This window comes from Lytechinus variegatus, chromosome 12 (assembly GCF_018143015.1).
Source record: "Lytechinus variegatus isolate NC3 chromosome 12, Lvar_3.0, whole genome shotgun sequence".
Classification (NCBI taxonomy): Eukaryota; Metazoa; Echinodermata; class Echinoidea; order Temnopleuroida; family Toxopneustidae; genus Lytechinus; species Lytechinus variegatus.
In genome coordinates this window covers 22,282,415-22,302,958 of record NC_054751.1, presented here as the reverse complement: position 1 = coordinate 22,302,958, position 20,544 = coordinate 22,282,415, and the positions used below count along the sequence as shown (strand labels likewise).

Sequence of the window (20,544 nt, the reverse complement as noted above, 5' to 3'; positions counted from 1 at the left end):
ATAAACATGATTTTTAACGAAATATATTATCAATATGCTATGTATGTGGTAAATGTTGTATTCTGATATTCAAAATGGCTGCCAAATGCCCTAAAAGTATTATACACAATGAGAAATGGGAGAAAAGAAATCACAATATTGAGCGCTAAAATGCATATATATGTGATAAATGAACTGGATACTGTCTAAAAACGTATTTTCTAACGAAATATATAGTTCAGGTTTCAAGTTTGTGTTAAATACTGTATTTCGACTTTCAAACGGCCGCCATCGACATTAACCGTATTATGTACAATGCAAAGTGGGAAACCATATTGACAGGAGTGAGCACCATAAATGCACATTATAGTGATCTATGAGTAAAATATTGTCTGAAAGCATCATTTCTATTAAGATATATCATTTATTCTGCCAGTTAGGTGATAAATACGGTTATTTTAAAGTCAAAATGGCCGCTACAGTCCGTTATATACACAATATGAATGGGAACAAATCATTTGAACAGAATTTGGCTTTGCTTGGTCAAATGGTGATGTATGAGTGGAATATTGTCTGAAAACATGATTTATAACAAAATATATAATATCTTATGTAATTTAGGTGATAAATACTGTATTTCAACATTCAAAATGGCTGTCATATGCCCTTTTTGTGAACATCATATTTTGTCTCCACCCAAATTGTATATATACGATAAGTGCTTATGGTGGCCATTTTCAATTTAAAAATGCAGCATTTTATCACCTTAATTACACAACATTATGATATATCTAGTTAGAAACCATGGTTTTAGACAATAATTCACCTTTACATCACAATTCACAATTATATGCAATATTTAGAGTCAAGCAAAGCCAAATTCTGTCAAAATTATATGTCCCATGCTACAAAGTACACAATACTTTTAGGACCTATGGCAGCCATTTTGGATGTCAAAGTACAGCATTTATTACCTCCACCATGTCCACGACCCATATGTGATGTTTTCAGTTAGAAATACTGTTTAAGACAATATCTTTACGCGTACATCACAGTTAAATGCATTTTATGATTCTCACTCTTGTGAATATTACATGTGTAGTTCCCCTGTTCGCATGTTACATAATTTATTTAGGGCTTGTAGAGGTTGTTACGAATGTCAAAATACAGTATTTATCACCTATATGGAAGAAGAAATGCAATGATTAAAAAAAAATGTTTTCAAATAACGTTTCACTCATACAACAGGATTATATGGATGTCATAGTCAAGCAAATCCAAATTCTTACAAAATTATACGTCCCAATTCACATAGTAGATAATACTGTTAGGGCCTATAGGGGCCATTTTGAATGCCATAATAAAGTATTTATCTCATGCATGACAAAAGAAATGATATGTCTTGCTATAAAACATGTTGTCAGACAATATTTTATTCAAAGATCACAATTACATGCCTTTTGTGTATGTTACTCATGTGAAAATTAGTTTCTCTATTCGCATTGTACATGATTAATATAGGGGCTATGCCATTTTGAATTTCAAAATACAGCATTTACCACATAAATGGCATATTTACAATCATGTTTTTAGTCAGTATTCCACTCGTTTATCTTAATAATCTGCATTTTAATGCTCAATCATGTCATTTTTTTGGCCCCGGCCATTGCCATTGTACATAATATACTGTTTGGGCCAGTGGCGGCTATTTTAGATATCAAAATACAGCAATGTTCCAATATTTGACATAATGAATAATATATCTCATTAGTAATGATGATTTGCATATATTACTTCGTTCATACATCGCGATTTTTGCAGTTTAGTGCTCATTTTTGTGAAAACTAGTTTTCCCTATTCATATTGTACATGATAGTGTATACAGTGGCCAATGACGGCCATTTTGAATATCAGGAAAAAAATATTTTGTCAGAAATTATGTTTTAAGATTGTATTTCACTCCTGCCACACAATTTCATGCATTTCACAGCCAATGTGAGGACAATTTTATGAGTTTCATGGGTAATTTGCATATACTTTGGCGGCCATACTGGATTTTGCCAATTTACGGAAAATGCTCAAGGTTACACGAGTGGCATCATTCAGATTCGCAATCAGCACCCTCGAATTGACAAGAAACCATCAAAAAACATTGTATATATAAAAAACAAGGTTTGGTCAATTTTCTATGGGGCCTATCCTGGACTAGTAGTGAACCAACTACTTTGTAAAAACTAGGGTAGTTTTCAGGAGCACCAACAACCCTTCAACTTATATTAAGTTTTCATTGTCTCTAATGGAAATGACAATTGCAACAGGTCAAGGAATGTAAATTGTAAATAGCCAATTATCTCTAATAATGTTTATAAGTAAACACTATTTCTTTGCAAGTGATAAACCCTAGGTAGGGAACCACTTAGGAAGAGATAATTTTGTAGAAATAGCAACAAACCTTCAAGTTGTTTTGAAGAGAGAGCTGAACACATTGTGCAAGGACCTCTGTGGCTTGGCTGAGATACAGTTCTGAGGCAGTCTGTTCACCCTAGTTATCCATGAAACAGACAAACAATATGATCAGTTCACAATCTTAGACAGAGCTTTGTGGTGCTTCATAGCGAATTCATGGCTACCAAAAGAGCATTTCATAAAACAAATATTCAGTCAAAGAGTTATTTTAATGAAAATAATAACATGCACTTATATAACGCCACCTATCTAGAAATATTCTATTCTGAGGCGCGTTGTTATTATTACCCCGGCTTTAGCTCGAGCTGCCTTTCAGCGCTCATGCATTCAAGGAAATAATCCTGCCAGGAACCCACTCACCCAAACTGGGTTGAGTGCAGCACAATGTGGATGAATTTCTTGCTGAAGGAAATTATGCCATGGCTGGGATTCGAACCCACAACCCTCTGTTTCAAAGTCAGAAGACTAATCTACTAGGCCACAACGCTTTTAAGTGATTATTATTACAAGCTGATATTATCACACCTGATTGGCTAAGATCAAAATAGTCAGTGAGAATCACGGACGAAGCTCTTCACGAACTGCTCCCCAGTACCACAATAAGCAGACTGTGACAGGGAAAGTTTTCAGCCCACATATCACTGTAGTATTGAGTAGTAAGTAAAATTCTAATTACAGCATCAATTCAAAGAACAAAATATCGTTAGGCCATGGAATAGGTAACTATCAGAGAAGCAGAAGTGGGGGCGTCGTGGTCTGGAGGTTATGACTCTCGTCTTTTAATCTGAGGGACGAGGGTTCGATTCCCAACCATGGTGTGTTTTCCTTTGGCAAGAAATTTACCTACATTGTGCTACAATCAACCCAGGTGAGAAGAAATTCCGGTAGGAAGATATTCCTCAAACGCTTGAGCGCCTGTATGGCAGCTCGGCTACATCCGGGATAATAATTAAGATACGAATTGTTAAGCGCAGTAGAGTATATTAATGTAGTAGCTGCGCTATATATATGGTCCAATTTATCATTACGATTATTGAGTATAAGACATCTCACACAAGATTCTGATTAGATACCCTTGAGCTTTAGAGAATACAATGTCATAACTATAATACTTTAAAAAATCTATTTCCTAAAAGGCGCCATAGTTATGAAACACACCAACATGACCATGATTAATGAAATATATCGTTTGGCTATTTCAAAATCAGAAAATTTATGCAAGAAAAGAAAAATTGAAGAATGTAGTCAAAGATCAGCCTAAATAAAAAAAATATTTCAGGTAGAATCAACAAAAAGCAAAAGGTTAACGAGAGATTCAAATCCTGCTGTTTTTTTGTTCATATTAAACATACAATTTCAATACAGGGCACAAAGAGATTAAATACCTTATATTGATTAACCATCTTGGTGATCTTCTCAGCCTGTCTGATCTCAGCTGGAGACAATTCTTCTTCTTGTTCTTCTACCATAGCCTCAGCTTCCTCCTCTCCATCTCCATCCCCTTGGGTAGGCTGGGGTGGGGCCTTGCTTGCTGCTGCTGCGACAGGGACAAGGTTCTGCAGAATGGAAGGATCATTCACTAAAATAAACATTTGTATATAGTCAAAATGCAGTTCAGTTGACATAGGACTAATTTAAGCCTACTCGGGAGTCATGGATAAAATGTCCTTACAGATTTAATTAACACCAGAAAATATATGTTCTTTTATCAACTGATTTGTACCCCAAAAGACTGAACACAAAGGTTTAATGTATCATTTAAAGCAAAGATAATTGTATATTTATAAACAATAAACAATTTGACTTTTCTTAAGTGCTCTGAATCGTCATGGTCCTGATTAGAAACATGCACGATAATATACCAGCTAACCATAGACATAGTTAAACAAATTCTGAGTTTACGGTAAATGGGGGTTCCAATGCCAGAGGGTTAAGGAACACATATATAATCATTGAATGTTATTGGTCTTACCATGAACTGAACATCCCACTGGTTTGGTGGGTTTGGTCCTCTCTGAATACCAAGCATTCTCAGACACCGACCAATGTTGTACATGGCCTGCATGTATGTAATAAAGAAATTGAAGGTTAAGATCATATATCAATGATTAGTCAGGAAAAAAGGAAAATTGTATTTCAAAGAGGGTACATGTGTCTCTCACAAATACCACTTCAACCAATATCAACATCAACAAACAATTAAATTAATTTAAAAAAAACCCACCAAATTATCACAGCAACTGACAATTGATATAAACTAATAACAGATTTGGTATCAATTAATCAATACACACAAGTACTTACATTCAGTGATATATTTACTTTATTTTAGTTTTAAGTCCAAGAATTGTATGCCGATCATCTATGTGTAAAATTACTCTCAGCATGTGTTTCATTTTTTAAAGTTATCTGCATCCATTTCTTTCAGAAGATGGAGAGAATTCTTTCACACAAATCAAATCAATAGGGAAAAACTAAATCATTAATTTCAAATGGTGGTAAACTCTCTTTTCAGCAATCATATTCAGAAGAGTTTTAGCTCAGGTCCTATTTACCTTTGCCTTGAGATGTGGTATGACACCCCCCAGAGTCAGCGCACCAGTAAGCTGATTGAGAGCAGACGATGATACAGTGCTATTGTTGAAGATAAAACAAAAACATTCATTTAAAATCATAAAAGATTCTTGATTCTAAATAGCTTTTGGTTAAATTTCAGTTCAATCTACTTGCTTCAATCATAAAAATCATAAACACAAAGTACGGAACAAAAAGATACTTTTAAGTTTATTTCCACATCTAGAAGGATTATGAGATTAGTAAAATTTGCTAACTTGTAAAGAATATACTTTCATTCAGCATCGTTCAGGATGTGGAATATATATTGTATGACTAGATGAGGCAGTGTATTTTGCATGTGATGTCGAAGCAAAATGAAAAGAAAACAAGCTCTAAAATCCTTTAATTCCAACAAATAATTTGACCACCAAAAACGTTTTGAAATTAACAATAAAGAATTGTAGTTAAACCTAAGAGGTACGTTGCTTATCAAGGGAATGTTACGGGGTTTTTTTCATTTACCAGGGTAATAATATAGCCTTTCAGCACCATGTTCACTACACAAACATCAAATCTTCATTACAACATTCCTCATCTTAATAAGAATTATTCCATTAAACAAACTTATTGTCAACATACCCTCTGCCAACAACACAGGACTTTCATTTCAATTATAAAATAGATAACAATATGTGTGGTTTCATTCATTTCCAATATTGATAAATGGAGACAAATACCTTGTGAGCTCTTTCCAGTCTCTGGTCACATCACTCATAACTGGCGTGGCTGCAATAAACTCTTCAACCAACTAGGAAAGGGATAAAGGCATAAAGAAAATTGCTCTCACAATGGTCAGGTGATTTTGTTATTAAATTGAAAATTTGAAAGACTGTTTTCCATTCTACATGTCTTACATACATTCAAAGCACTTTACAGAGTCTCTCATTACAGACATCAAACAAACCTTCTCAAGAGAGCCTTTCCTAGACTCTGCAATTTTGTGTTTCCGGTCTTCTTCGGCAAAGATGGCAAAGATATCTATGAGGAGCTCACTCACAGTAAGTTTGGCTGCACCCCCCTGCCTTAACACCTACATACCATCTCAAGAAAGCCTTTCCAGAATCTGCAATCATGTGTTTCCGGTCTTCTTTGGCAAAGACATCAATGAGACGCTCACTCAGAATCAGTTTGACTGCATCCCCCCCCCTTCTGTCAACACTTAATACATACCTTCTCTAGAGAGCCTTTCCTAGACTCTGCAATCCTGTGTTTCCGGTCTTCTTCAGCAAAGATGGCAAAGACATCAATGAGAAGCTCACTCAGAGTCAGTTTGGCAGCACATGCTTCTCTTTGCACAGGCAGGCTCACGTTCCTCATCTGTACGAAAATAATATAACATGCAAAAAGATGTGAGAATAAAAGCTTGCTTGCTGTACTCTAAATGTTCAAGATCATGAACAGAAAATTAATTAAGATACTGACATAATATTCAATCTGCATAACTTTTCATTATTACCAGGACAGAAAGGAAATCAAACCTATCCAAGAAGGAATCAGCTAGGTCTACATCCACTACTATGTATGTAGATAGTATCAAAGACTTGAGACACTTGAACAAAAGCTCCAGTAGATCTATACATATATCCCAACCAAACTTGTGAAATGGAAATATACAGCAAGATCAATGAACCGCAGCTCCTCCTTTGGATTCTGATAACAAATAGTCCTCCATTACTTACTTCAGTGACAGAAGACAGTGTTTGTATCTGTATCATAAGATCATCAGCAATGGACACCACAGTCTTCATAACGCTGTAAGCCTCCAAAAGAAACTTGTGCTGTAACTCTTTGTCCTGGCTGTCACAGGCAAATAACCTGATGGATAAAACAAGAAACTTAGTGATGGAATAATTTTGTCATTGCACAATACACAATTGGTATTGATCATGAAAATGATAGAAAAATACAGTGGTAATTAATAGGGAACATTCTAACAGAAAGATTTTCCTGGATTTTCTTTATATTAAGCTTTATTTTCATTTATTTCATTTCAATTTTATTATCATTTTTTCTGGAATAACTTATGTATAGTATTTTCAAGGGTGGGAAACACTCCTCTTTTTTCCAAGCTGTCACAAAATCACTGGGGCTCGTATTCTGAAGTCGGGTTTATCTTAAACTCAGGTTTAAAGTTGTGGTTTAAGTATGGGAAGCCAAAAGTATCAAAATTGTTATTAAGTTGCATGTTTTTTTATGTTTACTGTGCTCTTTCTTGATTCATCGATGGTGAAGACAATCCTCTATTTATACTTCGTACACACTTATGAATGATTTGAGAGCCGAATGAGCTGATAGTATATCTCTACTGTTAGTGATTATGTAACAATTGGCTGTCCATACTTAAACCACAACTTTATACCTGAGTTTAAGTTAAACCCGTCTTCAGAATACAGGCCTGGGACATTAAGAATATATATATTTTCCTCTTAACCTCTATCATCATCTTTCCTTCCTTTTTAAATTACATTAACAAACTGATAGTTATAGGAATCACAGTACCAATCTGAAAGCAGGAAGTAAAAACCAACCACCAAGTATGAATAGTTCATAATATCTATGCTCTTACTACACACTTGCATTCAATACTCTAGGTTTAGAGCAGCAAATGTGAATTACAGCCCAAGACTTGGAATGGAATTCTAGTACTTATTAGAATGATTGCTCTTAACGATGGTGAATAATGATTTGAGAGTGATTAAATTAGTGTATGCTCATACCTGAGGACATTAGCCTGTTGTTGCAAGATCTGTATGGCTTCTCTCTTGTATCCTACACCTAACATCTCCTTGGCGCTATGATCAAACCTCTGGCAAGCCGTCTGCAGCTCCCGATGGGCCTTGGGCTGCATGGTATCACGGCACTCCTGGAGAACTTGGTTGACCTGAATCTCACCAAATCTGAAAAAGATATTTGAAATGCTACACATGTACTTGACAGGAAGATGGGGTTTCATATCAGGGGAATTATCTATGAAGTAAAGTGATTTAAGAGTGATTTCTGTTGTCATCTTGTACAAAAATAACAGAAAGAGAAGAAAGTCAGTGAAAAATATCTAAGATGCCTTATGAAGCACAACGCACCACACTGATATTAGATTTTAAAAATCTTGCAAATAAATAAAATATAATGTAAATATTATGTTATGTTATTGCTGTTGCATTGATATTTCATGGACCCCTTCCTTTTCTTGCAGCCCCCCCCCCCCCCCCCCCCCCCCGTCTCTCTCGTTCAATATTTCTTTTTCCCTCTCACCACCCCCTTCTATTTCTCTCTCATATCTTGTATCAAGATCTATCCTCAATCTTCAACCATCTTTCTGTTGACAATTCAGCCTCTCCTTCCAGCCATTCTTAAATCTACTATCATGAAGTCATTGGATCGAATGAACTAAAACTTTCAAACAGCATGAAAGCAAGATGATCTTCATTCAATATTCAATCTACCGTCCTTACTTTGCATCTAGAGTAGCCTTGATGTAGGTGATCATTCCAGCTTTGTTTGGTCTCTTCTCAGCCAGAGCAGTGAAGGTTGCTAATGATTTCAGAATGAGGGACCTTGCCTTGTTGCTTCTCTCTCTATCCTCTATGTCTCCAAGATAAGCATCAACCATCAGTAGGGTGGTCTTCAACCAAAACATCTCATCACTCTCAAGTGTCTAGTACAAACAGAAAATTTTCAAAAATGAATCTAATGTTACTTGAAATCTCGACCAATCGTCAGCCAGTGCTTACTGTTATTGGAACAAACAGTCAATCAGCAAAATTTCAGATGATACCAAACTTGAATTGTCGGGTTGTTTGGATCATGAGATATGACTAGTGTTTGAAGGAACTGTGTTTCATCAGAATTTGTAAATGCAGCATGTTCAGGTTCCATCACAATTTAATGATAAATGCCTAGAGAGGGTTATATTGTTTTTATGAAATGTAGGAGCAGTGTATCCCTTGGCTAAAACACACAAAATAGTTTTATTCCAAGATATGGGTCACACTTCCTCATGGCTCTGTTAAACTTATATATGCACTGAAATTGATCCATTGGCCTGTATTCTGAAGTCGGGTTTAATTCAAACTCTGGTTTTAAGTTGTGGTTGAACTATGGAAAGCCAATTGTGACTTAAATCACTAACAGTAGAGATGTAATATTTCAGCTCATTTGACTCTCAAATCATTCTCAATTGTCTAGGAATCATGAATAGATAATTGTCTTCACAATCAAAGAACTAGGAAAGAGCAGAGTAAACATATGAAACATGCAATGTAATGAAAAATTTGACACTTTTGGCTTCCCATAATTTTAGCACAAAGTTAGACCATGGTCTAAGTTAAACCTGACTTCAGGATAAGGGCCAATGTGTTTTTTCTTCCAAATAACAGGAACATGAATAATAAGAGCTTATTTCAGTACAGGCATCATGGAAAATATGCTTATTCAGGGCAGGAAGGCCCTCTGTGAATTTCGGCCCAATGTGTATGATATGCATGTCCATACTTTGCAATGATTTTGTCGCTATCAATGAACATATCTTAATCCAAAAACGGACTCCCCAAGGTGTCGAACTGTGAGTGATTTCAATCGGTTTGGGGCATGGCCCAGACCAGACTCAGTCTGATGTGACCTTAAGCCTACCTGAGCTTCTTTAAGAAGGTTGATTGCCTGTCCATAGTTCGCTTCATCCGCTATGGCCAGACTGGCCAGATGCAGAAGGATGTAGGCCTGTGTCCAGGTGTCTTCAAAGGCCTGTGCTGCCAGGTAAGCTTCATTCAGGAGCTCTCTGGCTGACTGGTAGTAACCCTGGACAGAGAGTCAGTCAGGATGATTACAATAACTTGATTGTTACAATAGTTGTATGTTCATGAAAGAGGTTACGCTACAGTCATACAAATGAAGCTAAATGGGTCGTGTGGTCCAGTGGTTAGAGCATTGGATTCATTATCGCAAGGTTGTGAGTTTGAATCCCTACTCTGCGATTGTCTCCACTTTGATAAAAAAGGCCTGAGAGTAATTTATGTCGTCTATAAGGTCAGTCACTACATGTATGACTGATTAACCTAGACATTAAATGTTTCCTAGGTAATTGGTTATATACCAGCTTGGTGTTTACCAGCACAGTGCTGTCCTGCCGAGTTTCTACTGGAGTTACCATAAACAGAAACAGAAAACCAAATCTAGACCTATCAAAGCTACTACATTATGTCAAATGGCATATCATCCGTTGGTTTTGAGTCAGTTTCATACGCACCTTCATAGCATTACAAAGTAAAATCACAATAGTTTTTTCAATCACTGGTTTAGGATATTTGCTTCAGAATCTGTGCTGTATAATAAAGTAAAGATGATAACAGCTCTGTTAACATTATCCTCCACTGAATTGCTTTGATCAATACAATTAGAACTCAAATCACCAACCAAGGGCCTTCAGGCATAATCAAACCATATCTTTAACAAGAAGTTAAATCATATCAGAATTAGGGTATGGAGGGCAAAGGCAAAGTAACATCAAGGGAGAAAGACTAAACAAATTCAAAGATGAAGGAAAATGAGACGAACATAGACACTGTGAAATATTGAAGAGTAGAAGTGAGAAAAGGAGACAAATAGAGGATGGGAAAATAGGGAAACTAGGAAAGGGAAAGGGGAAATGAAGAAAGAAAGCAAGATATAAAGGTAGACCTACAGCAATGTAGAAAGGGAGCAATAGGGGAGGATAAGTTCAAACTTCCCAACATGGTGATGTTCATGTTTATATAAACAGACAATGCAGTCGGGAAACAGTCAGAAGACTGACCTCCCAACCTTCTACAACAAAAAAAAAGTATTCTTAGATGGAAAAAAAAAGTATTTAAAAAAAAAAAATTCTCAATGAAACCTCGACAGCCTGTTGTGGTGAGATCGGTAAAAAAACATGTGAAATGACTCTACTTGATAATTCACTTGATAATTCACCCTTTTAAACATGTGCTCGTAGGCAAGGATTCACTTGTTCCTTTCATGCAACAAGTTACTGGCCCGACAGTGATTTATACCAGTCTAGGACTGTCGGACCGGCACTCGTGTCACGTGCTGTGTATAATACATACTCCATGATCAAAATTTATTTCAAAAAGTAAAAAATCATGCAAAAAATGTATTGGTGTATTCATAGAAAAAAAAGGAACAAATACTATCAAAAGGGAATGGTTGGCATGTCCGAGAAGAGAATGTATTTTGTTACCTGTTTGATAAGGATCTCAGCTTGTTGTGTCCATGCCTGTCTGTATGACTGAGCACTCAATGCCTTCTTGAACCCTTTCACTGCTTCAACAATATCGGTCTAAAATAATTTTTAAAAAATATGACATTCAAACGAAAGACTATCAGATACACTTACAAGCATACTGAGCAATAATAAAGATTTAAGGATGGATTCAAAACTTAAATACTTCTTTATGGGATCCTTTTTATTTCTTCATTGTCTCTGCACCAGTGGCCTTGAACAATACTTCATTTTAAAGGAGATACAAGGAAGGTTTTTTTTCTAGCACCAAAGAGGGAGTGAAATCAAGTTCTATAAGTCTTATAATGAGCTCTTACAACTTGTACTTCCGGCAGATTGAAAATAATCGACAGTATCCCCAACGTTAATGTAGAACTAAGCTTCTGTGAACAAGGAGAGCAATTTTCATGTGAGAAAATCACCTGCCAACTTCTTGCAGCAAAAATCAGGAATCTTTGAAGGAAAAAAAATTGGCTCATTTCGATAGCATCCATAATTTGGAATTTTGAACAAAATCTTGAAACACTGATTTTTTTTAGGTCCAACAGTGTTCTAGTAGACCCATTTTAGTGGTGGCCGCTATTTCACAGCATTACATTTGTTCAGGCCGAGTTTGTGGTCTTAAAGCCAAAAGTGCATAAGCATCAATGTAATAACAATCTGACATTAGCAAATCTTTGAAAATAAACTGATAGTTAGCAAATATAAAAATATTTCATGTAAATTATGCAAATAAAACAAGATTAAAGATGGAAATGAATGCAAAGGCCATTCCTCTTTGCAAGGAGTAAGTTTTGAAACACTTATCGTTTGAAATTATTGGTGGATGGAAGCTGTGTTTTTCATGATGAGTGGTGGACAGAAATCCTCTGTGCCGGTTGGGCCCAACCACTGTAGCTATAACACCAATGTTAAACTATCATTCTCAATTCTTTGAACATCAGTAACTCTTATTTTCTATATATTCAAATTTTGCTTGAATCGTCACTCGCTATTCCTATTTCTCTTCCTTGACATTTCTTGTATTTTCTAGATGATGAAATGTTGTTGATTATTTCATGGAAAAGAAATTATTTCAATAAAAATGCAGTGGATAAACAAACCAAAATGCTTACTTTTTGGTCTGGAGCAATGATACTGCGAGATAGTTGTGGTGCCTTGGTCTTATCACCAGACATAGTTCTCTTAAGTTCTTCAACTCTCTTAGCTTCTCTCTGAACTTGGGCCTGCTTTTCTCGTAGTTTGGCAATCTCATCACGAGATCTAGATAAAAATAATAAGTCAGTTTTTAATGTACAGATGATACATATATCTCAGCAAAAAAGGAAATAATATATATTTCAAGTTCTAATTCACATACTCCACAGAACAGTGAAACCTTGGTGGTATAAAAAGCAAAAATCAAAGTTTAAAACTATAAAAACCATTAGTAAGTATAATAATAATAATAAATACAGCTTATCAGGCACCATATCCATTTCATAAGAGATGCTAAAAGGCGCATAAAGGAAGGGGGAGCAAAAAAAAAAATCATCATTGATAACATGAGTTAGAGAGGTCAATCTTCCATGTTACGACACACTTGCTATCCCGGATCTCTCATGGGAGGGAATTCCATAAGCATTTATTTATTTTTCCATAAATACAAATCAATGCAAATCAAGAATATTTTCCTATTTGAAACTTAATAACAGCAGGGAAAAAATACTGTCATTTTTTATCAAGACTTTAGAATTTGTAAATAAGAAAACTTGCAGCCTTAAAACTACAGATATCATTATTCATATTATCAAGCTCCACTGTGTAAGCCTAAATGCAACAGGCTATAGCAGCATCTTTTCTTTTCATGACATTATAAGTCATATATGGCAAGGCATTTTATTATTTAATCTTTATTTCCTTGATATAAAAAAGTGCAATTTGATAACAACACAAATTATTCTGGCTATCATGAAATGAATACTTGATACCAAAACTTTTTATTTCTTGATATCAAGATATAGGATTAAACAATAAAATGGCATTTACCTCAGCATACAATAGATTAGACAACTCCTTAAAGAGAGCATAAGCAAATTGCAGTAATTTGGAGCTTGGCCCGGCTCGGGTAACTTTCGGGAATCTCCATGTTTGCGATAGGTGCACACATGATTTGTGTGTACAGGTACTTGCGTAGGCAGCTTGCACTCGACCAAACAAAGACAAATCAAACAAGTCATCTGACGAACTATCCCACCCTCAGTGGCAATTTGGTATGCAACTCCAAGATCATTGTCATGTACGGGCTTGCCGTAGGGATAAGCGAATGAAATTGATCGTACATGGATTTCAAGCGGGCGCTCCCTTTAACATACAAAATAACGTAGTAATGTGAAAGATTGTTGTAACTTACTTAGCTTGTTCCTCTGTGCTCAGGTTAGTTGGTCCTACTACAGCTTCATGATATTTGGCTGCCATAGGTAGATTCATCTCCCAGCAAACCTCAGCAGCACTGTAAATAAAATATAAAGGGGCTTACACCAAGTGGCTCAGGTTAGTTGGTCCTACTAAAGCTTTGTAATATTAAGCTCCTGTAGATAAATTAATCTCCAGGAATACTTAAACAGCACTGTAAATAAACTTTACATAAGTTAAACACCACTTGGTCCAAAAACACAACTTAGGTCCTATTTTAATTTATTTTTTTTTTTTTTTTTTTTTGGGGGGGTATTCATGTGCTCAGGTTAGTTGGTCCTACTACAGCCTTATGATGCTTGTGCTGCTGTACTTAGTTTATATCCCAGCATACCTCAGCAGCACTGAATATAAAACATAATAGGGTTAATGGCCAATTGGTGTAAAACTACCACTTGGTCTAATTCCCAAATCATCTAACACTGATGCATCTCAACACATTTGATCTCTATCAATGTGTTGCATTTGCCTTTTGGTCCATTCATCACTCAGGGTAATACTAGTTGGTCACAAAACCTAAACCCATTGATTTCGAGGCTTTTGCACAGTGGAACAATAACTGTTCAAAATTAAAGCATGGAAAACAAAATCCTTGTTTCCCCGATACATACTCAATTCCCAATGTACTGAAAAAAAAGTGACATTGTGTACACCCCCCATTGGACATGATTTTAATTCAGGAAAGTACACATGTCCTATAAACCCTAGCCTGAGTCATCTAGAACTCAATGGCTTAACCCTTAATTATTAGGGGCGGCGGTGACCTATAACCTGAATTATTTGCGTATATCGACCACATTCACAAACTCCCATGATTCGAGACCCAACGGCATCTTCCCCCAGCTAGTACCTGGACCGAGCTGGCTGAAGTTGTTTTCAGCTTCTCGTAGACCTAGTCTACAAACAGAAATATCAAATTTAGTGTCTGTTTTGGGCTCAAAATCACTGTTTTCACCAAAGTCACATATACCAATTGCTTCCCCATAGTAAGCACGTGACTCGCCACGTATTACACTGTGCGTTGCCGCACATACGACACGAGCAACCACAAAAAAGTGGCAGATTTTGGCCATTTTTTATGCTAAATCCTTCTTAAATCATTGCCGATCTTGACTGAAATTATCAACTAAATATTCCTACACGTACTAGAAAGATGACGTCATTTTTAAAAGATCACCTGACATTTAGAATCCATGTTTTTGAAGTCACATGGCTGTAGGCTTATTCCGGCCTATCGGTTTAAAGGCTTAAATAGTCTTGTGTGCAAAAACATTATCAAAATTACAAAAATTTCAAGTTGACAGTATTTGTGTCAATGAATTGAATGAAGTGATGATATCTTACATAAGACGATATGTCTTTGCTGATGTCTCTGAGATGACGATGTCTCTTGCTATGACCTCAGCCATGTTGAGAGCAGGAAAAACAAGATGGCTGAAGTTAGCTGCTCTCAGCTCCCTCACTAACGTCTCCAGATAGTACATGGTCAATGTCTGAAAGAAAGAACACAGAAATACAGGCAAGTTCAAGTGAGTAAACAAAATTTTGTCAAACTCCTGTCCCCTATCAAAAGTTCAGTGCATGTTTGTTTGTTTTTCTTTTCTCCTGCTCATTTCACATTTATATTTTCCCTAGTGACTCTTCACTGCTCTTTCTTTTCCAGAAAAAAAGAACCACTTCATCTTCTATATTTCCTGATTCTTATTTTGTTTCTTCTTCCCCCCCACTCTTAGATATTTCAATTCTTTCAATTCTTAACACTTGACCTCAATCAAACTCTTTATAACTTGTTTTAACTTGGGCATGGATATTTGAAATCCTTTCATGTGCATTGTTCATATATTATCATTTATTATATTTCAAATGTTTTTTTTTAGCATAGGTTTTGTTTTCATTTGTATGTAATCACTCTTCTAAAATGGGTGTAAGCATGAAATGTCTTCATATTATTTAAAATTTCCCACTAAGCCTTTAACATTCTATTAAAGTGAACTCATTTCAATGGTTGTTCATAAAAAAATCCAATCAATGAATGTCTTCACAATGTCATTCAATTTGTTTGAAAACTAAATAATGAAAATAACAGGACAGCGAATAATGATTTAACTTACCGGTTTGAGGATAGAAGCCTTGTTAATGCTCTCTCCTGAAGGATCATGTTTAAAGGCTTCTCTGATCTGTATCATTGAATGTAGAGAATGTTAAAAAAATAAATCAATCAAGATATCAACACTCTTTATAAAGGCAAACTATAGTTGTAAACTGTCAAGAAAATGTGGAATCTTGGAAAGGAATTATATGAATTTTGACTGCAATCATAAAAATATAAGGCAAATCATAAGGGTATCATCAGTTATCATATCATATGTGGGTACAGTCAAATTTTCTATCATGACCTACATGTTTTCAGTATGATATTCTCACCCATGTTGCAAAAGGGCACATCGATAATTCATAATTTCAATGGAAGAGTGATACGATATTTCTTCTAAAAATATGGCCCTTGAAGATGGGAATGTATATAGGATACTTAAGCAGACATCAATGTTCAAAACAGATCTGAGTATCTCCCCTCCTCCACCGTCCCTCCTAATAAAATATACAAGTTTCTTCAAAGCGGATGCATGAAATCATGCCTCATAATAATAATAATAATAATGATATCCATTTATATAGCGCAGTTATGATGTGCATATACTCAATTGCGCTTTGATATTTGGTATCACATCGTCGCACGCACCACGAACCGTCCTCTCTGCGCACTTCGATGCGAAAGTTAGTTTTGCAGAAAACACATTTAAAGAAAAGCTTTTTTAAAACCAGCAATAAGTGCACCTACAAGGAGAGCAAATTATTTACTGGTGTCTTTGTTCAAAAGTTCAGGTTCCAAAGTTTCATCCCGTATCTTTATATTTTCTTGAAGTGAATTATTTACGCTACAGTGGGCATCGAAACAGAGCAGACAGTTTGTGGTGGAATAGCTACTGGGTACCAATTCACCTCACCTGGGTCAAGTGCAGCACAATGTGGATAAATTTCTTAACGAAGGAAATTAAGCCATGGCTGGGATTCAAACCCACGACCCTATTTCATAGTACGGAAACTAATCCACTGGACCACAACGCTCCACATCCTCCTCTGAACATCAGAACCATCCCTTTACACACATCTAACAGTTTTCTAACAGATGGGTATGGGTTAGGTCTAAGAATGACTGCCCGTTCAAACCAATTATCTGAGTACTACGTTTTCTATCACAATACAAGTAAACAATAACATAGATAATTCCTGACAGTCTACCTCATCTGGAACATCATAACCAGCCCATTCTTCAGGGCTAGTCGGTACCGCATCAATGGGTCCTTTCCTCTTGGGTTTCTCCTTCACTGGCTCCTGCTCCTTGGCTCCTTTACCCTTGTCTCCACCTTTCTTCCCCTTGGCGGATCCCTTGGTAGCTGCTTGTTCATTGGCTGCTGCAGCTTTGGCTAGCTCCTTGGCAACCTGCCCAGCAGATGTGATGGATACCTAATAGCAAACAAAATATTTTATTCAGGGATACATCACAACGGTTCTTCTTATTTCACCCTTTTTTTGTAGCTTTGGAAGAAAAAGTTTATTTCAACAATAACACTTGTTTAAATTACAAAAAGCAAAGAAAAATTATATATTTGTTTAGAAAAATAGCTCATAATCAAATCATTGAAAACTCAACAGAGGAATAAAATACACCAAGGTGATCCTGAATGGTGACATATTAAAGCTTTTCGACCGTTTTTTGGCATCTTTCTTCATTCTACATGCAGTCAGAGAGCTTATGTGTACATTTGTATTCTCTAATTGTATTTGGCTTGAACAAGGCCTATTTGATTTTTTGCTTTGTTTGTACCTTTTAGGTTTTGTTTTCCCTTTTTTTTTCGATATCAGTTCTGTTTGTTCATGCGTTTTGCTAATTTCCTCTGTTTTATTCAGATTTTATTGACAAAACATTGATTTTGAAAAAGTAGAAAATGGTCCCAAAAAAAATACCTTTGACTTCTGTATGAAAGAAAAAAAATCTAGAAATGGTTTTTAATTGCCAATTGCAAATGCCAATACAGCTTTCATATACAATAGAATTTATGACTTAATATGTTTGATCATATTAAAATGATAAGCCTTAACCCTAAAAAGACTGGGGGGGCTGATTCTGCACCCCCCCTCGACATTTTTCGCAATAAATCCACGGCATAATATTCAGAGATGCTAACTGATAGCTCAAAAAAATCCTGAAAACCCAGGCCGGGGGTCCAGGGGCCCGCCCAGGGCCCCTGGCGGGGTCAAGGGCGAAGCCCCTGAAGCTGGAACGTTTTCTTATTCTTTAGAGGGCTGAAATCATTAATCTACAGTAGTACATAACAAATAATTAATGACATAATAAACTTCATATCATAGGCAAGAAAGGTGCTCAAAAAAAAAAAATCATGTAACCCGTACTCATTACGGTACGGGTTAACCTGCTGCGGGTTAAAATGCTGCGGCCATGGGTGCGACTCGGGACGGGTGTATGTAGCAGCTGGGGTGCCCTTTTTCACTCACTGTACTCATCAACAAGACAATCCTATACTATTGAAAATCCATAAATCACAATTTCTATCAAAATGATGGATAGTTCACACATATGAATTGATGAATACGCACCAGAGAACATATATTTCATGGTAGCAAATAGGTTTTCAGCTGAAATCCCGCGGCAGACAACCAATCACTCACGCAGCAGCAGGCAATTGCAGCCACACCGGGCCGTGCTTCGAGCGGTTCTACCGGGCGATCGCCCGACTGGGATAGCGCTGACACCCGTATCCCTGCAGGGTATAGGGCGGCGTTTGCAACTGCTACAATGTATTGCTCGCGCGTACCGTGCAAGTACAGTACCAGCTAAACTTCATGCTGCGCACAACGCTAATAATTTTCCGTCTGCGCAAATTGGCCATCCAAAATTGAAATTGCGCTCTCCGTAGCGAACTCCGTGACAAGATTTGGAGGGGAAATTTTTACGGATTTCACTTTGACAATCGATTTTTTTTTCCGGAATATTTTTCAGCAAAGGAAAAAATCCGGAATTCCGGAAAAATCCGGAAAATTAGCAACTCTGAATATTTTATGACCGCGTCGCTCACTGACTTTTTACTTTCAAGTCTCGTGCAACTTTCGAGACCAAAATTGTAACCCCCAGGTACGCGGTTCCGAAATTACGCAACATTTCGTAAGCGTATGCAGACCCAAAATTAATCAAAAAAGTGAATTTGTGTACAAATCCAATGCAAATAGTGTTTTTAGCCAAAATTCATAAATGTATCATTATTTTTGCTTTTAATGCTTAGAATAAACTAATTTTATCTTTTTTTATGGTCAAAATAAAGTTCCTGACAATTCCATTGAAAAGAACAATAAAAACACAAAGTCGAAAAACAAGGGAATACATAGGAAATTTAGAAAACAATAGAATACATGAAAAAATAAATGTGATGTTACAATTTTTTTTTTAAATAAATTTGATCAGATGCCTATCTAGAGTATGTGAAACAAAAATTACCATTTCAGGGGCATTATTTTATTAATTAGAGCAAATTTATGATTTTACGCAAAAATTAGCATAATTAATGAGACATGAGATTTTTTTGCAGAATTTGATGTTATAGTTTTGTAGATAATGCCATGGGTAACGTGTGTGCCAATTTTCGCGATCGCACGTCTTCTTAGGCGTTGAAATAGCCCAGTCTATTTAGGGTTAAAGATGTAAATCAGTACATACAAAAATCACACACACACAAAAAAAAATTCTTTCTATTTTCATCATGACTGAAATATAACCAACCTGCATAAGTCTGGAAAGAAATCCCCAAGCCAGGATACAGTAGTTGCTATGGGCATCAGTGCCCCGCCCAGCAACCACAGCTAGCATGGTGTGGATGCGGATAAGATGCTCTAGAATCTTAGCACTGGTGATCTCCTCCACGCTAAGGTCAAGATTGGATGCAGAGAGACCGATGACGGAGGTCTTTTGGACTGGTATGTAACGAGACGATTCATTTCCATCAGCATCACCACTCTCTACATGCATACAAAAACAAAATGATATAAAAAAGATACACCTAATAAAAAATCTTGATAACAAATATACGGGATGTTCTTTTATAATAATTGGAAAACAATGATAAAATGATAAGTCAAATTTATAGTGACAGTTTTGAAGTTTCCTTTTTTCTTCTTCAATTTAATACATTTTCAAAATATTCATTGAGCCTGTGCCTGAGTGACTCATAAATCAAAGTTTATGAAATTTAAATTTATATCCAATCCTTCCTGGTAATATGGAAAAACTATCTAAATCTAATCTACTAATACCATGCTCCTTTTGGCTCTCTGATTGTAAATTACACATTCCTCCTTGTTTACAAATTTTTCCAATCAAATTCTTCAGAGTTTATTTCTCAAGAGTTATGCATAAACATCATGTAGATATCTTGTAGTTTGAGATTCAGATTGTTAATTACATGACTCACTTAGTAAGTTACACCAAAGAATTTCCTGTAATATACAAAATGTCAATCAAGCACACCTGTCAAGTTGGATGACCTATTTCTTTTTCAAACCAGTCAAAACCAGTTTGAAGAACATGTAGGGTAGTTCTGTTTTATCCATACTTTCAGGTGCTTTGATAGTTTACAGGATTGCCTTAAATTTCATTGGTAATAAATAATTATTTCAATCCTTCAATCAAATAGATATCATTT

General features: G+C 36.0%; 1 protein-coding gene across 18 annotated transcripts in view; it reads right to left on the bottom strand.

Annotated features, from left to right (window-relative positions):
* Positions 1–20,544, bottom strand: part of LOC121424906 (cilia- and flagella-associated protein 46-like) — a 95,981-nt gene that overhangs the window by 22,751 nt on the left and 52,686 nt on the right. For all 18 annotated transcript variants that reach the window (XM_041620772.1, XM_041620776.1, XM_041620773.1 and 15 more), the window contains 17 exons: positions 19,626–19,861; positions 17,072–17,296; positions 15,883–15,948; positions 15,116–15,264; positions 13,710–13,808; positions 12,433–12,580; positions 11,276–11,374; positions 9,691–9,855; positions 8,514–8,716; positions 7,779–7,958; positions 6,741–6,876; positions 6,232–6,378; positions 5,739–5,809; positions 5,001–5,079; positions 4,418–4,504; positions 3,831–4,001; positions 2,432–2,521 (listed from right to left, as the gene is read on the bottom strand). In XM_041620772.1, the coding sequence (XP_041476706.1) occupies positions 2,432–2,521; positions 3,831–4,001; positions 4,418–4,504; positions 5,001–5,079; positions 5,739–5,809; positions 6,232–6,378; positions 6,741–6,876; positions 7,779–7,958; positions 8,514–8,716; positions 9,691–9,855; positions 11,276–11,374; positions 12,433–12,580; positions 13,710–13,808; positions 15,116–15,264; positions 15,883–15,948; positions 17,072–17,296; positions 19,626–19,861 (2,351 nt within the window). The remainder of the gene's footprint in view (positions 1–2,431; positions 2,522–3,830; positions 4,002–4,417; positions 4,505–5,000; positions 5,080–5,738; positions 5,810–6,231; positions 6,379–6,740; positions 6,877–7,778; positions 7,959–8,513; positions 8,717–9,690; positions 9,856–11,275; positions 11,375–12,432; positions 12,581–13,709; positions 13,809–15,115; positions 15,265–15,882; positions 15,949–17,071; positions 17,297–19,625; positions 19,862–20,544) is intronic.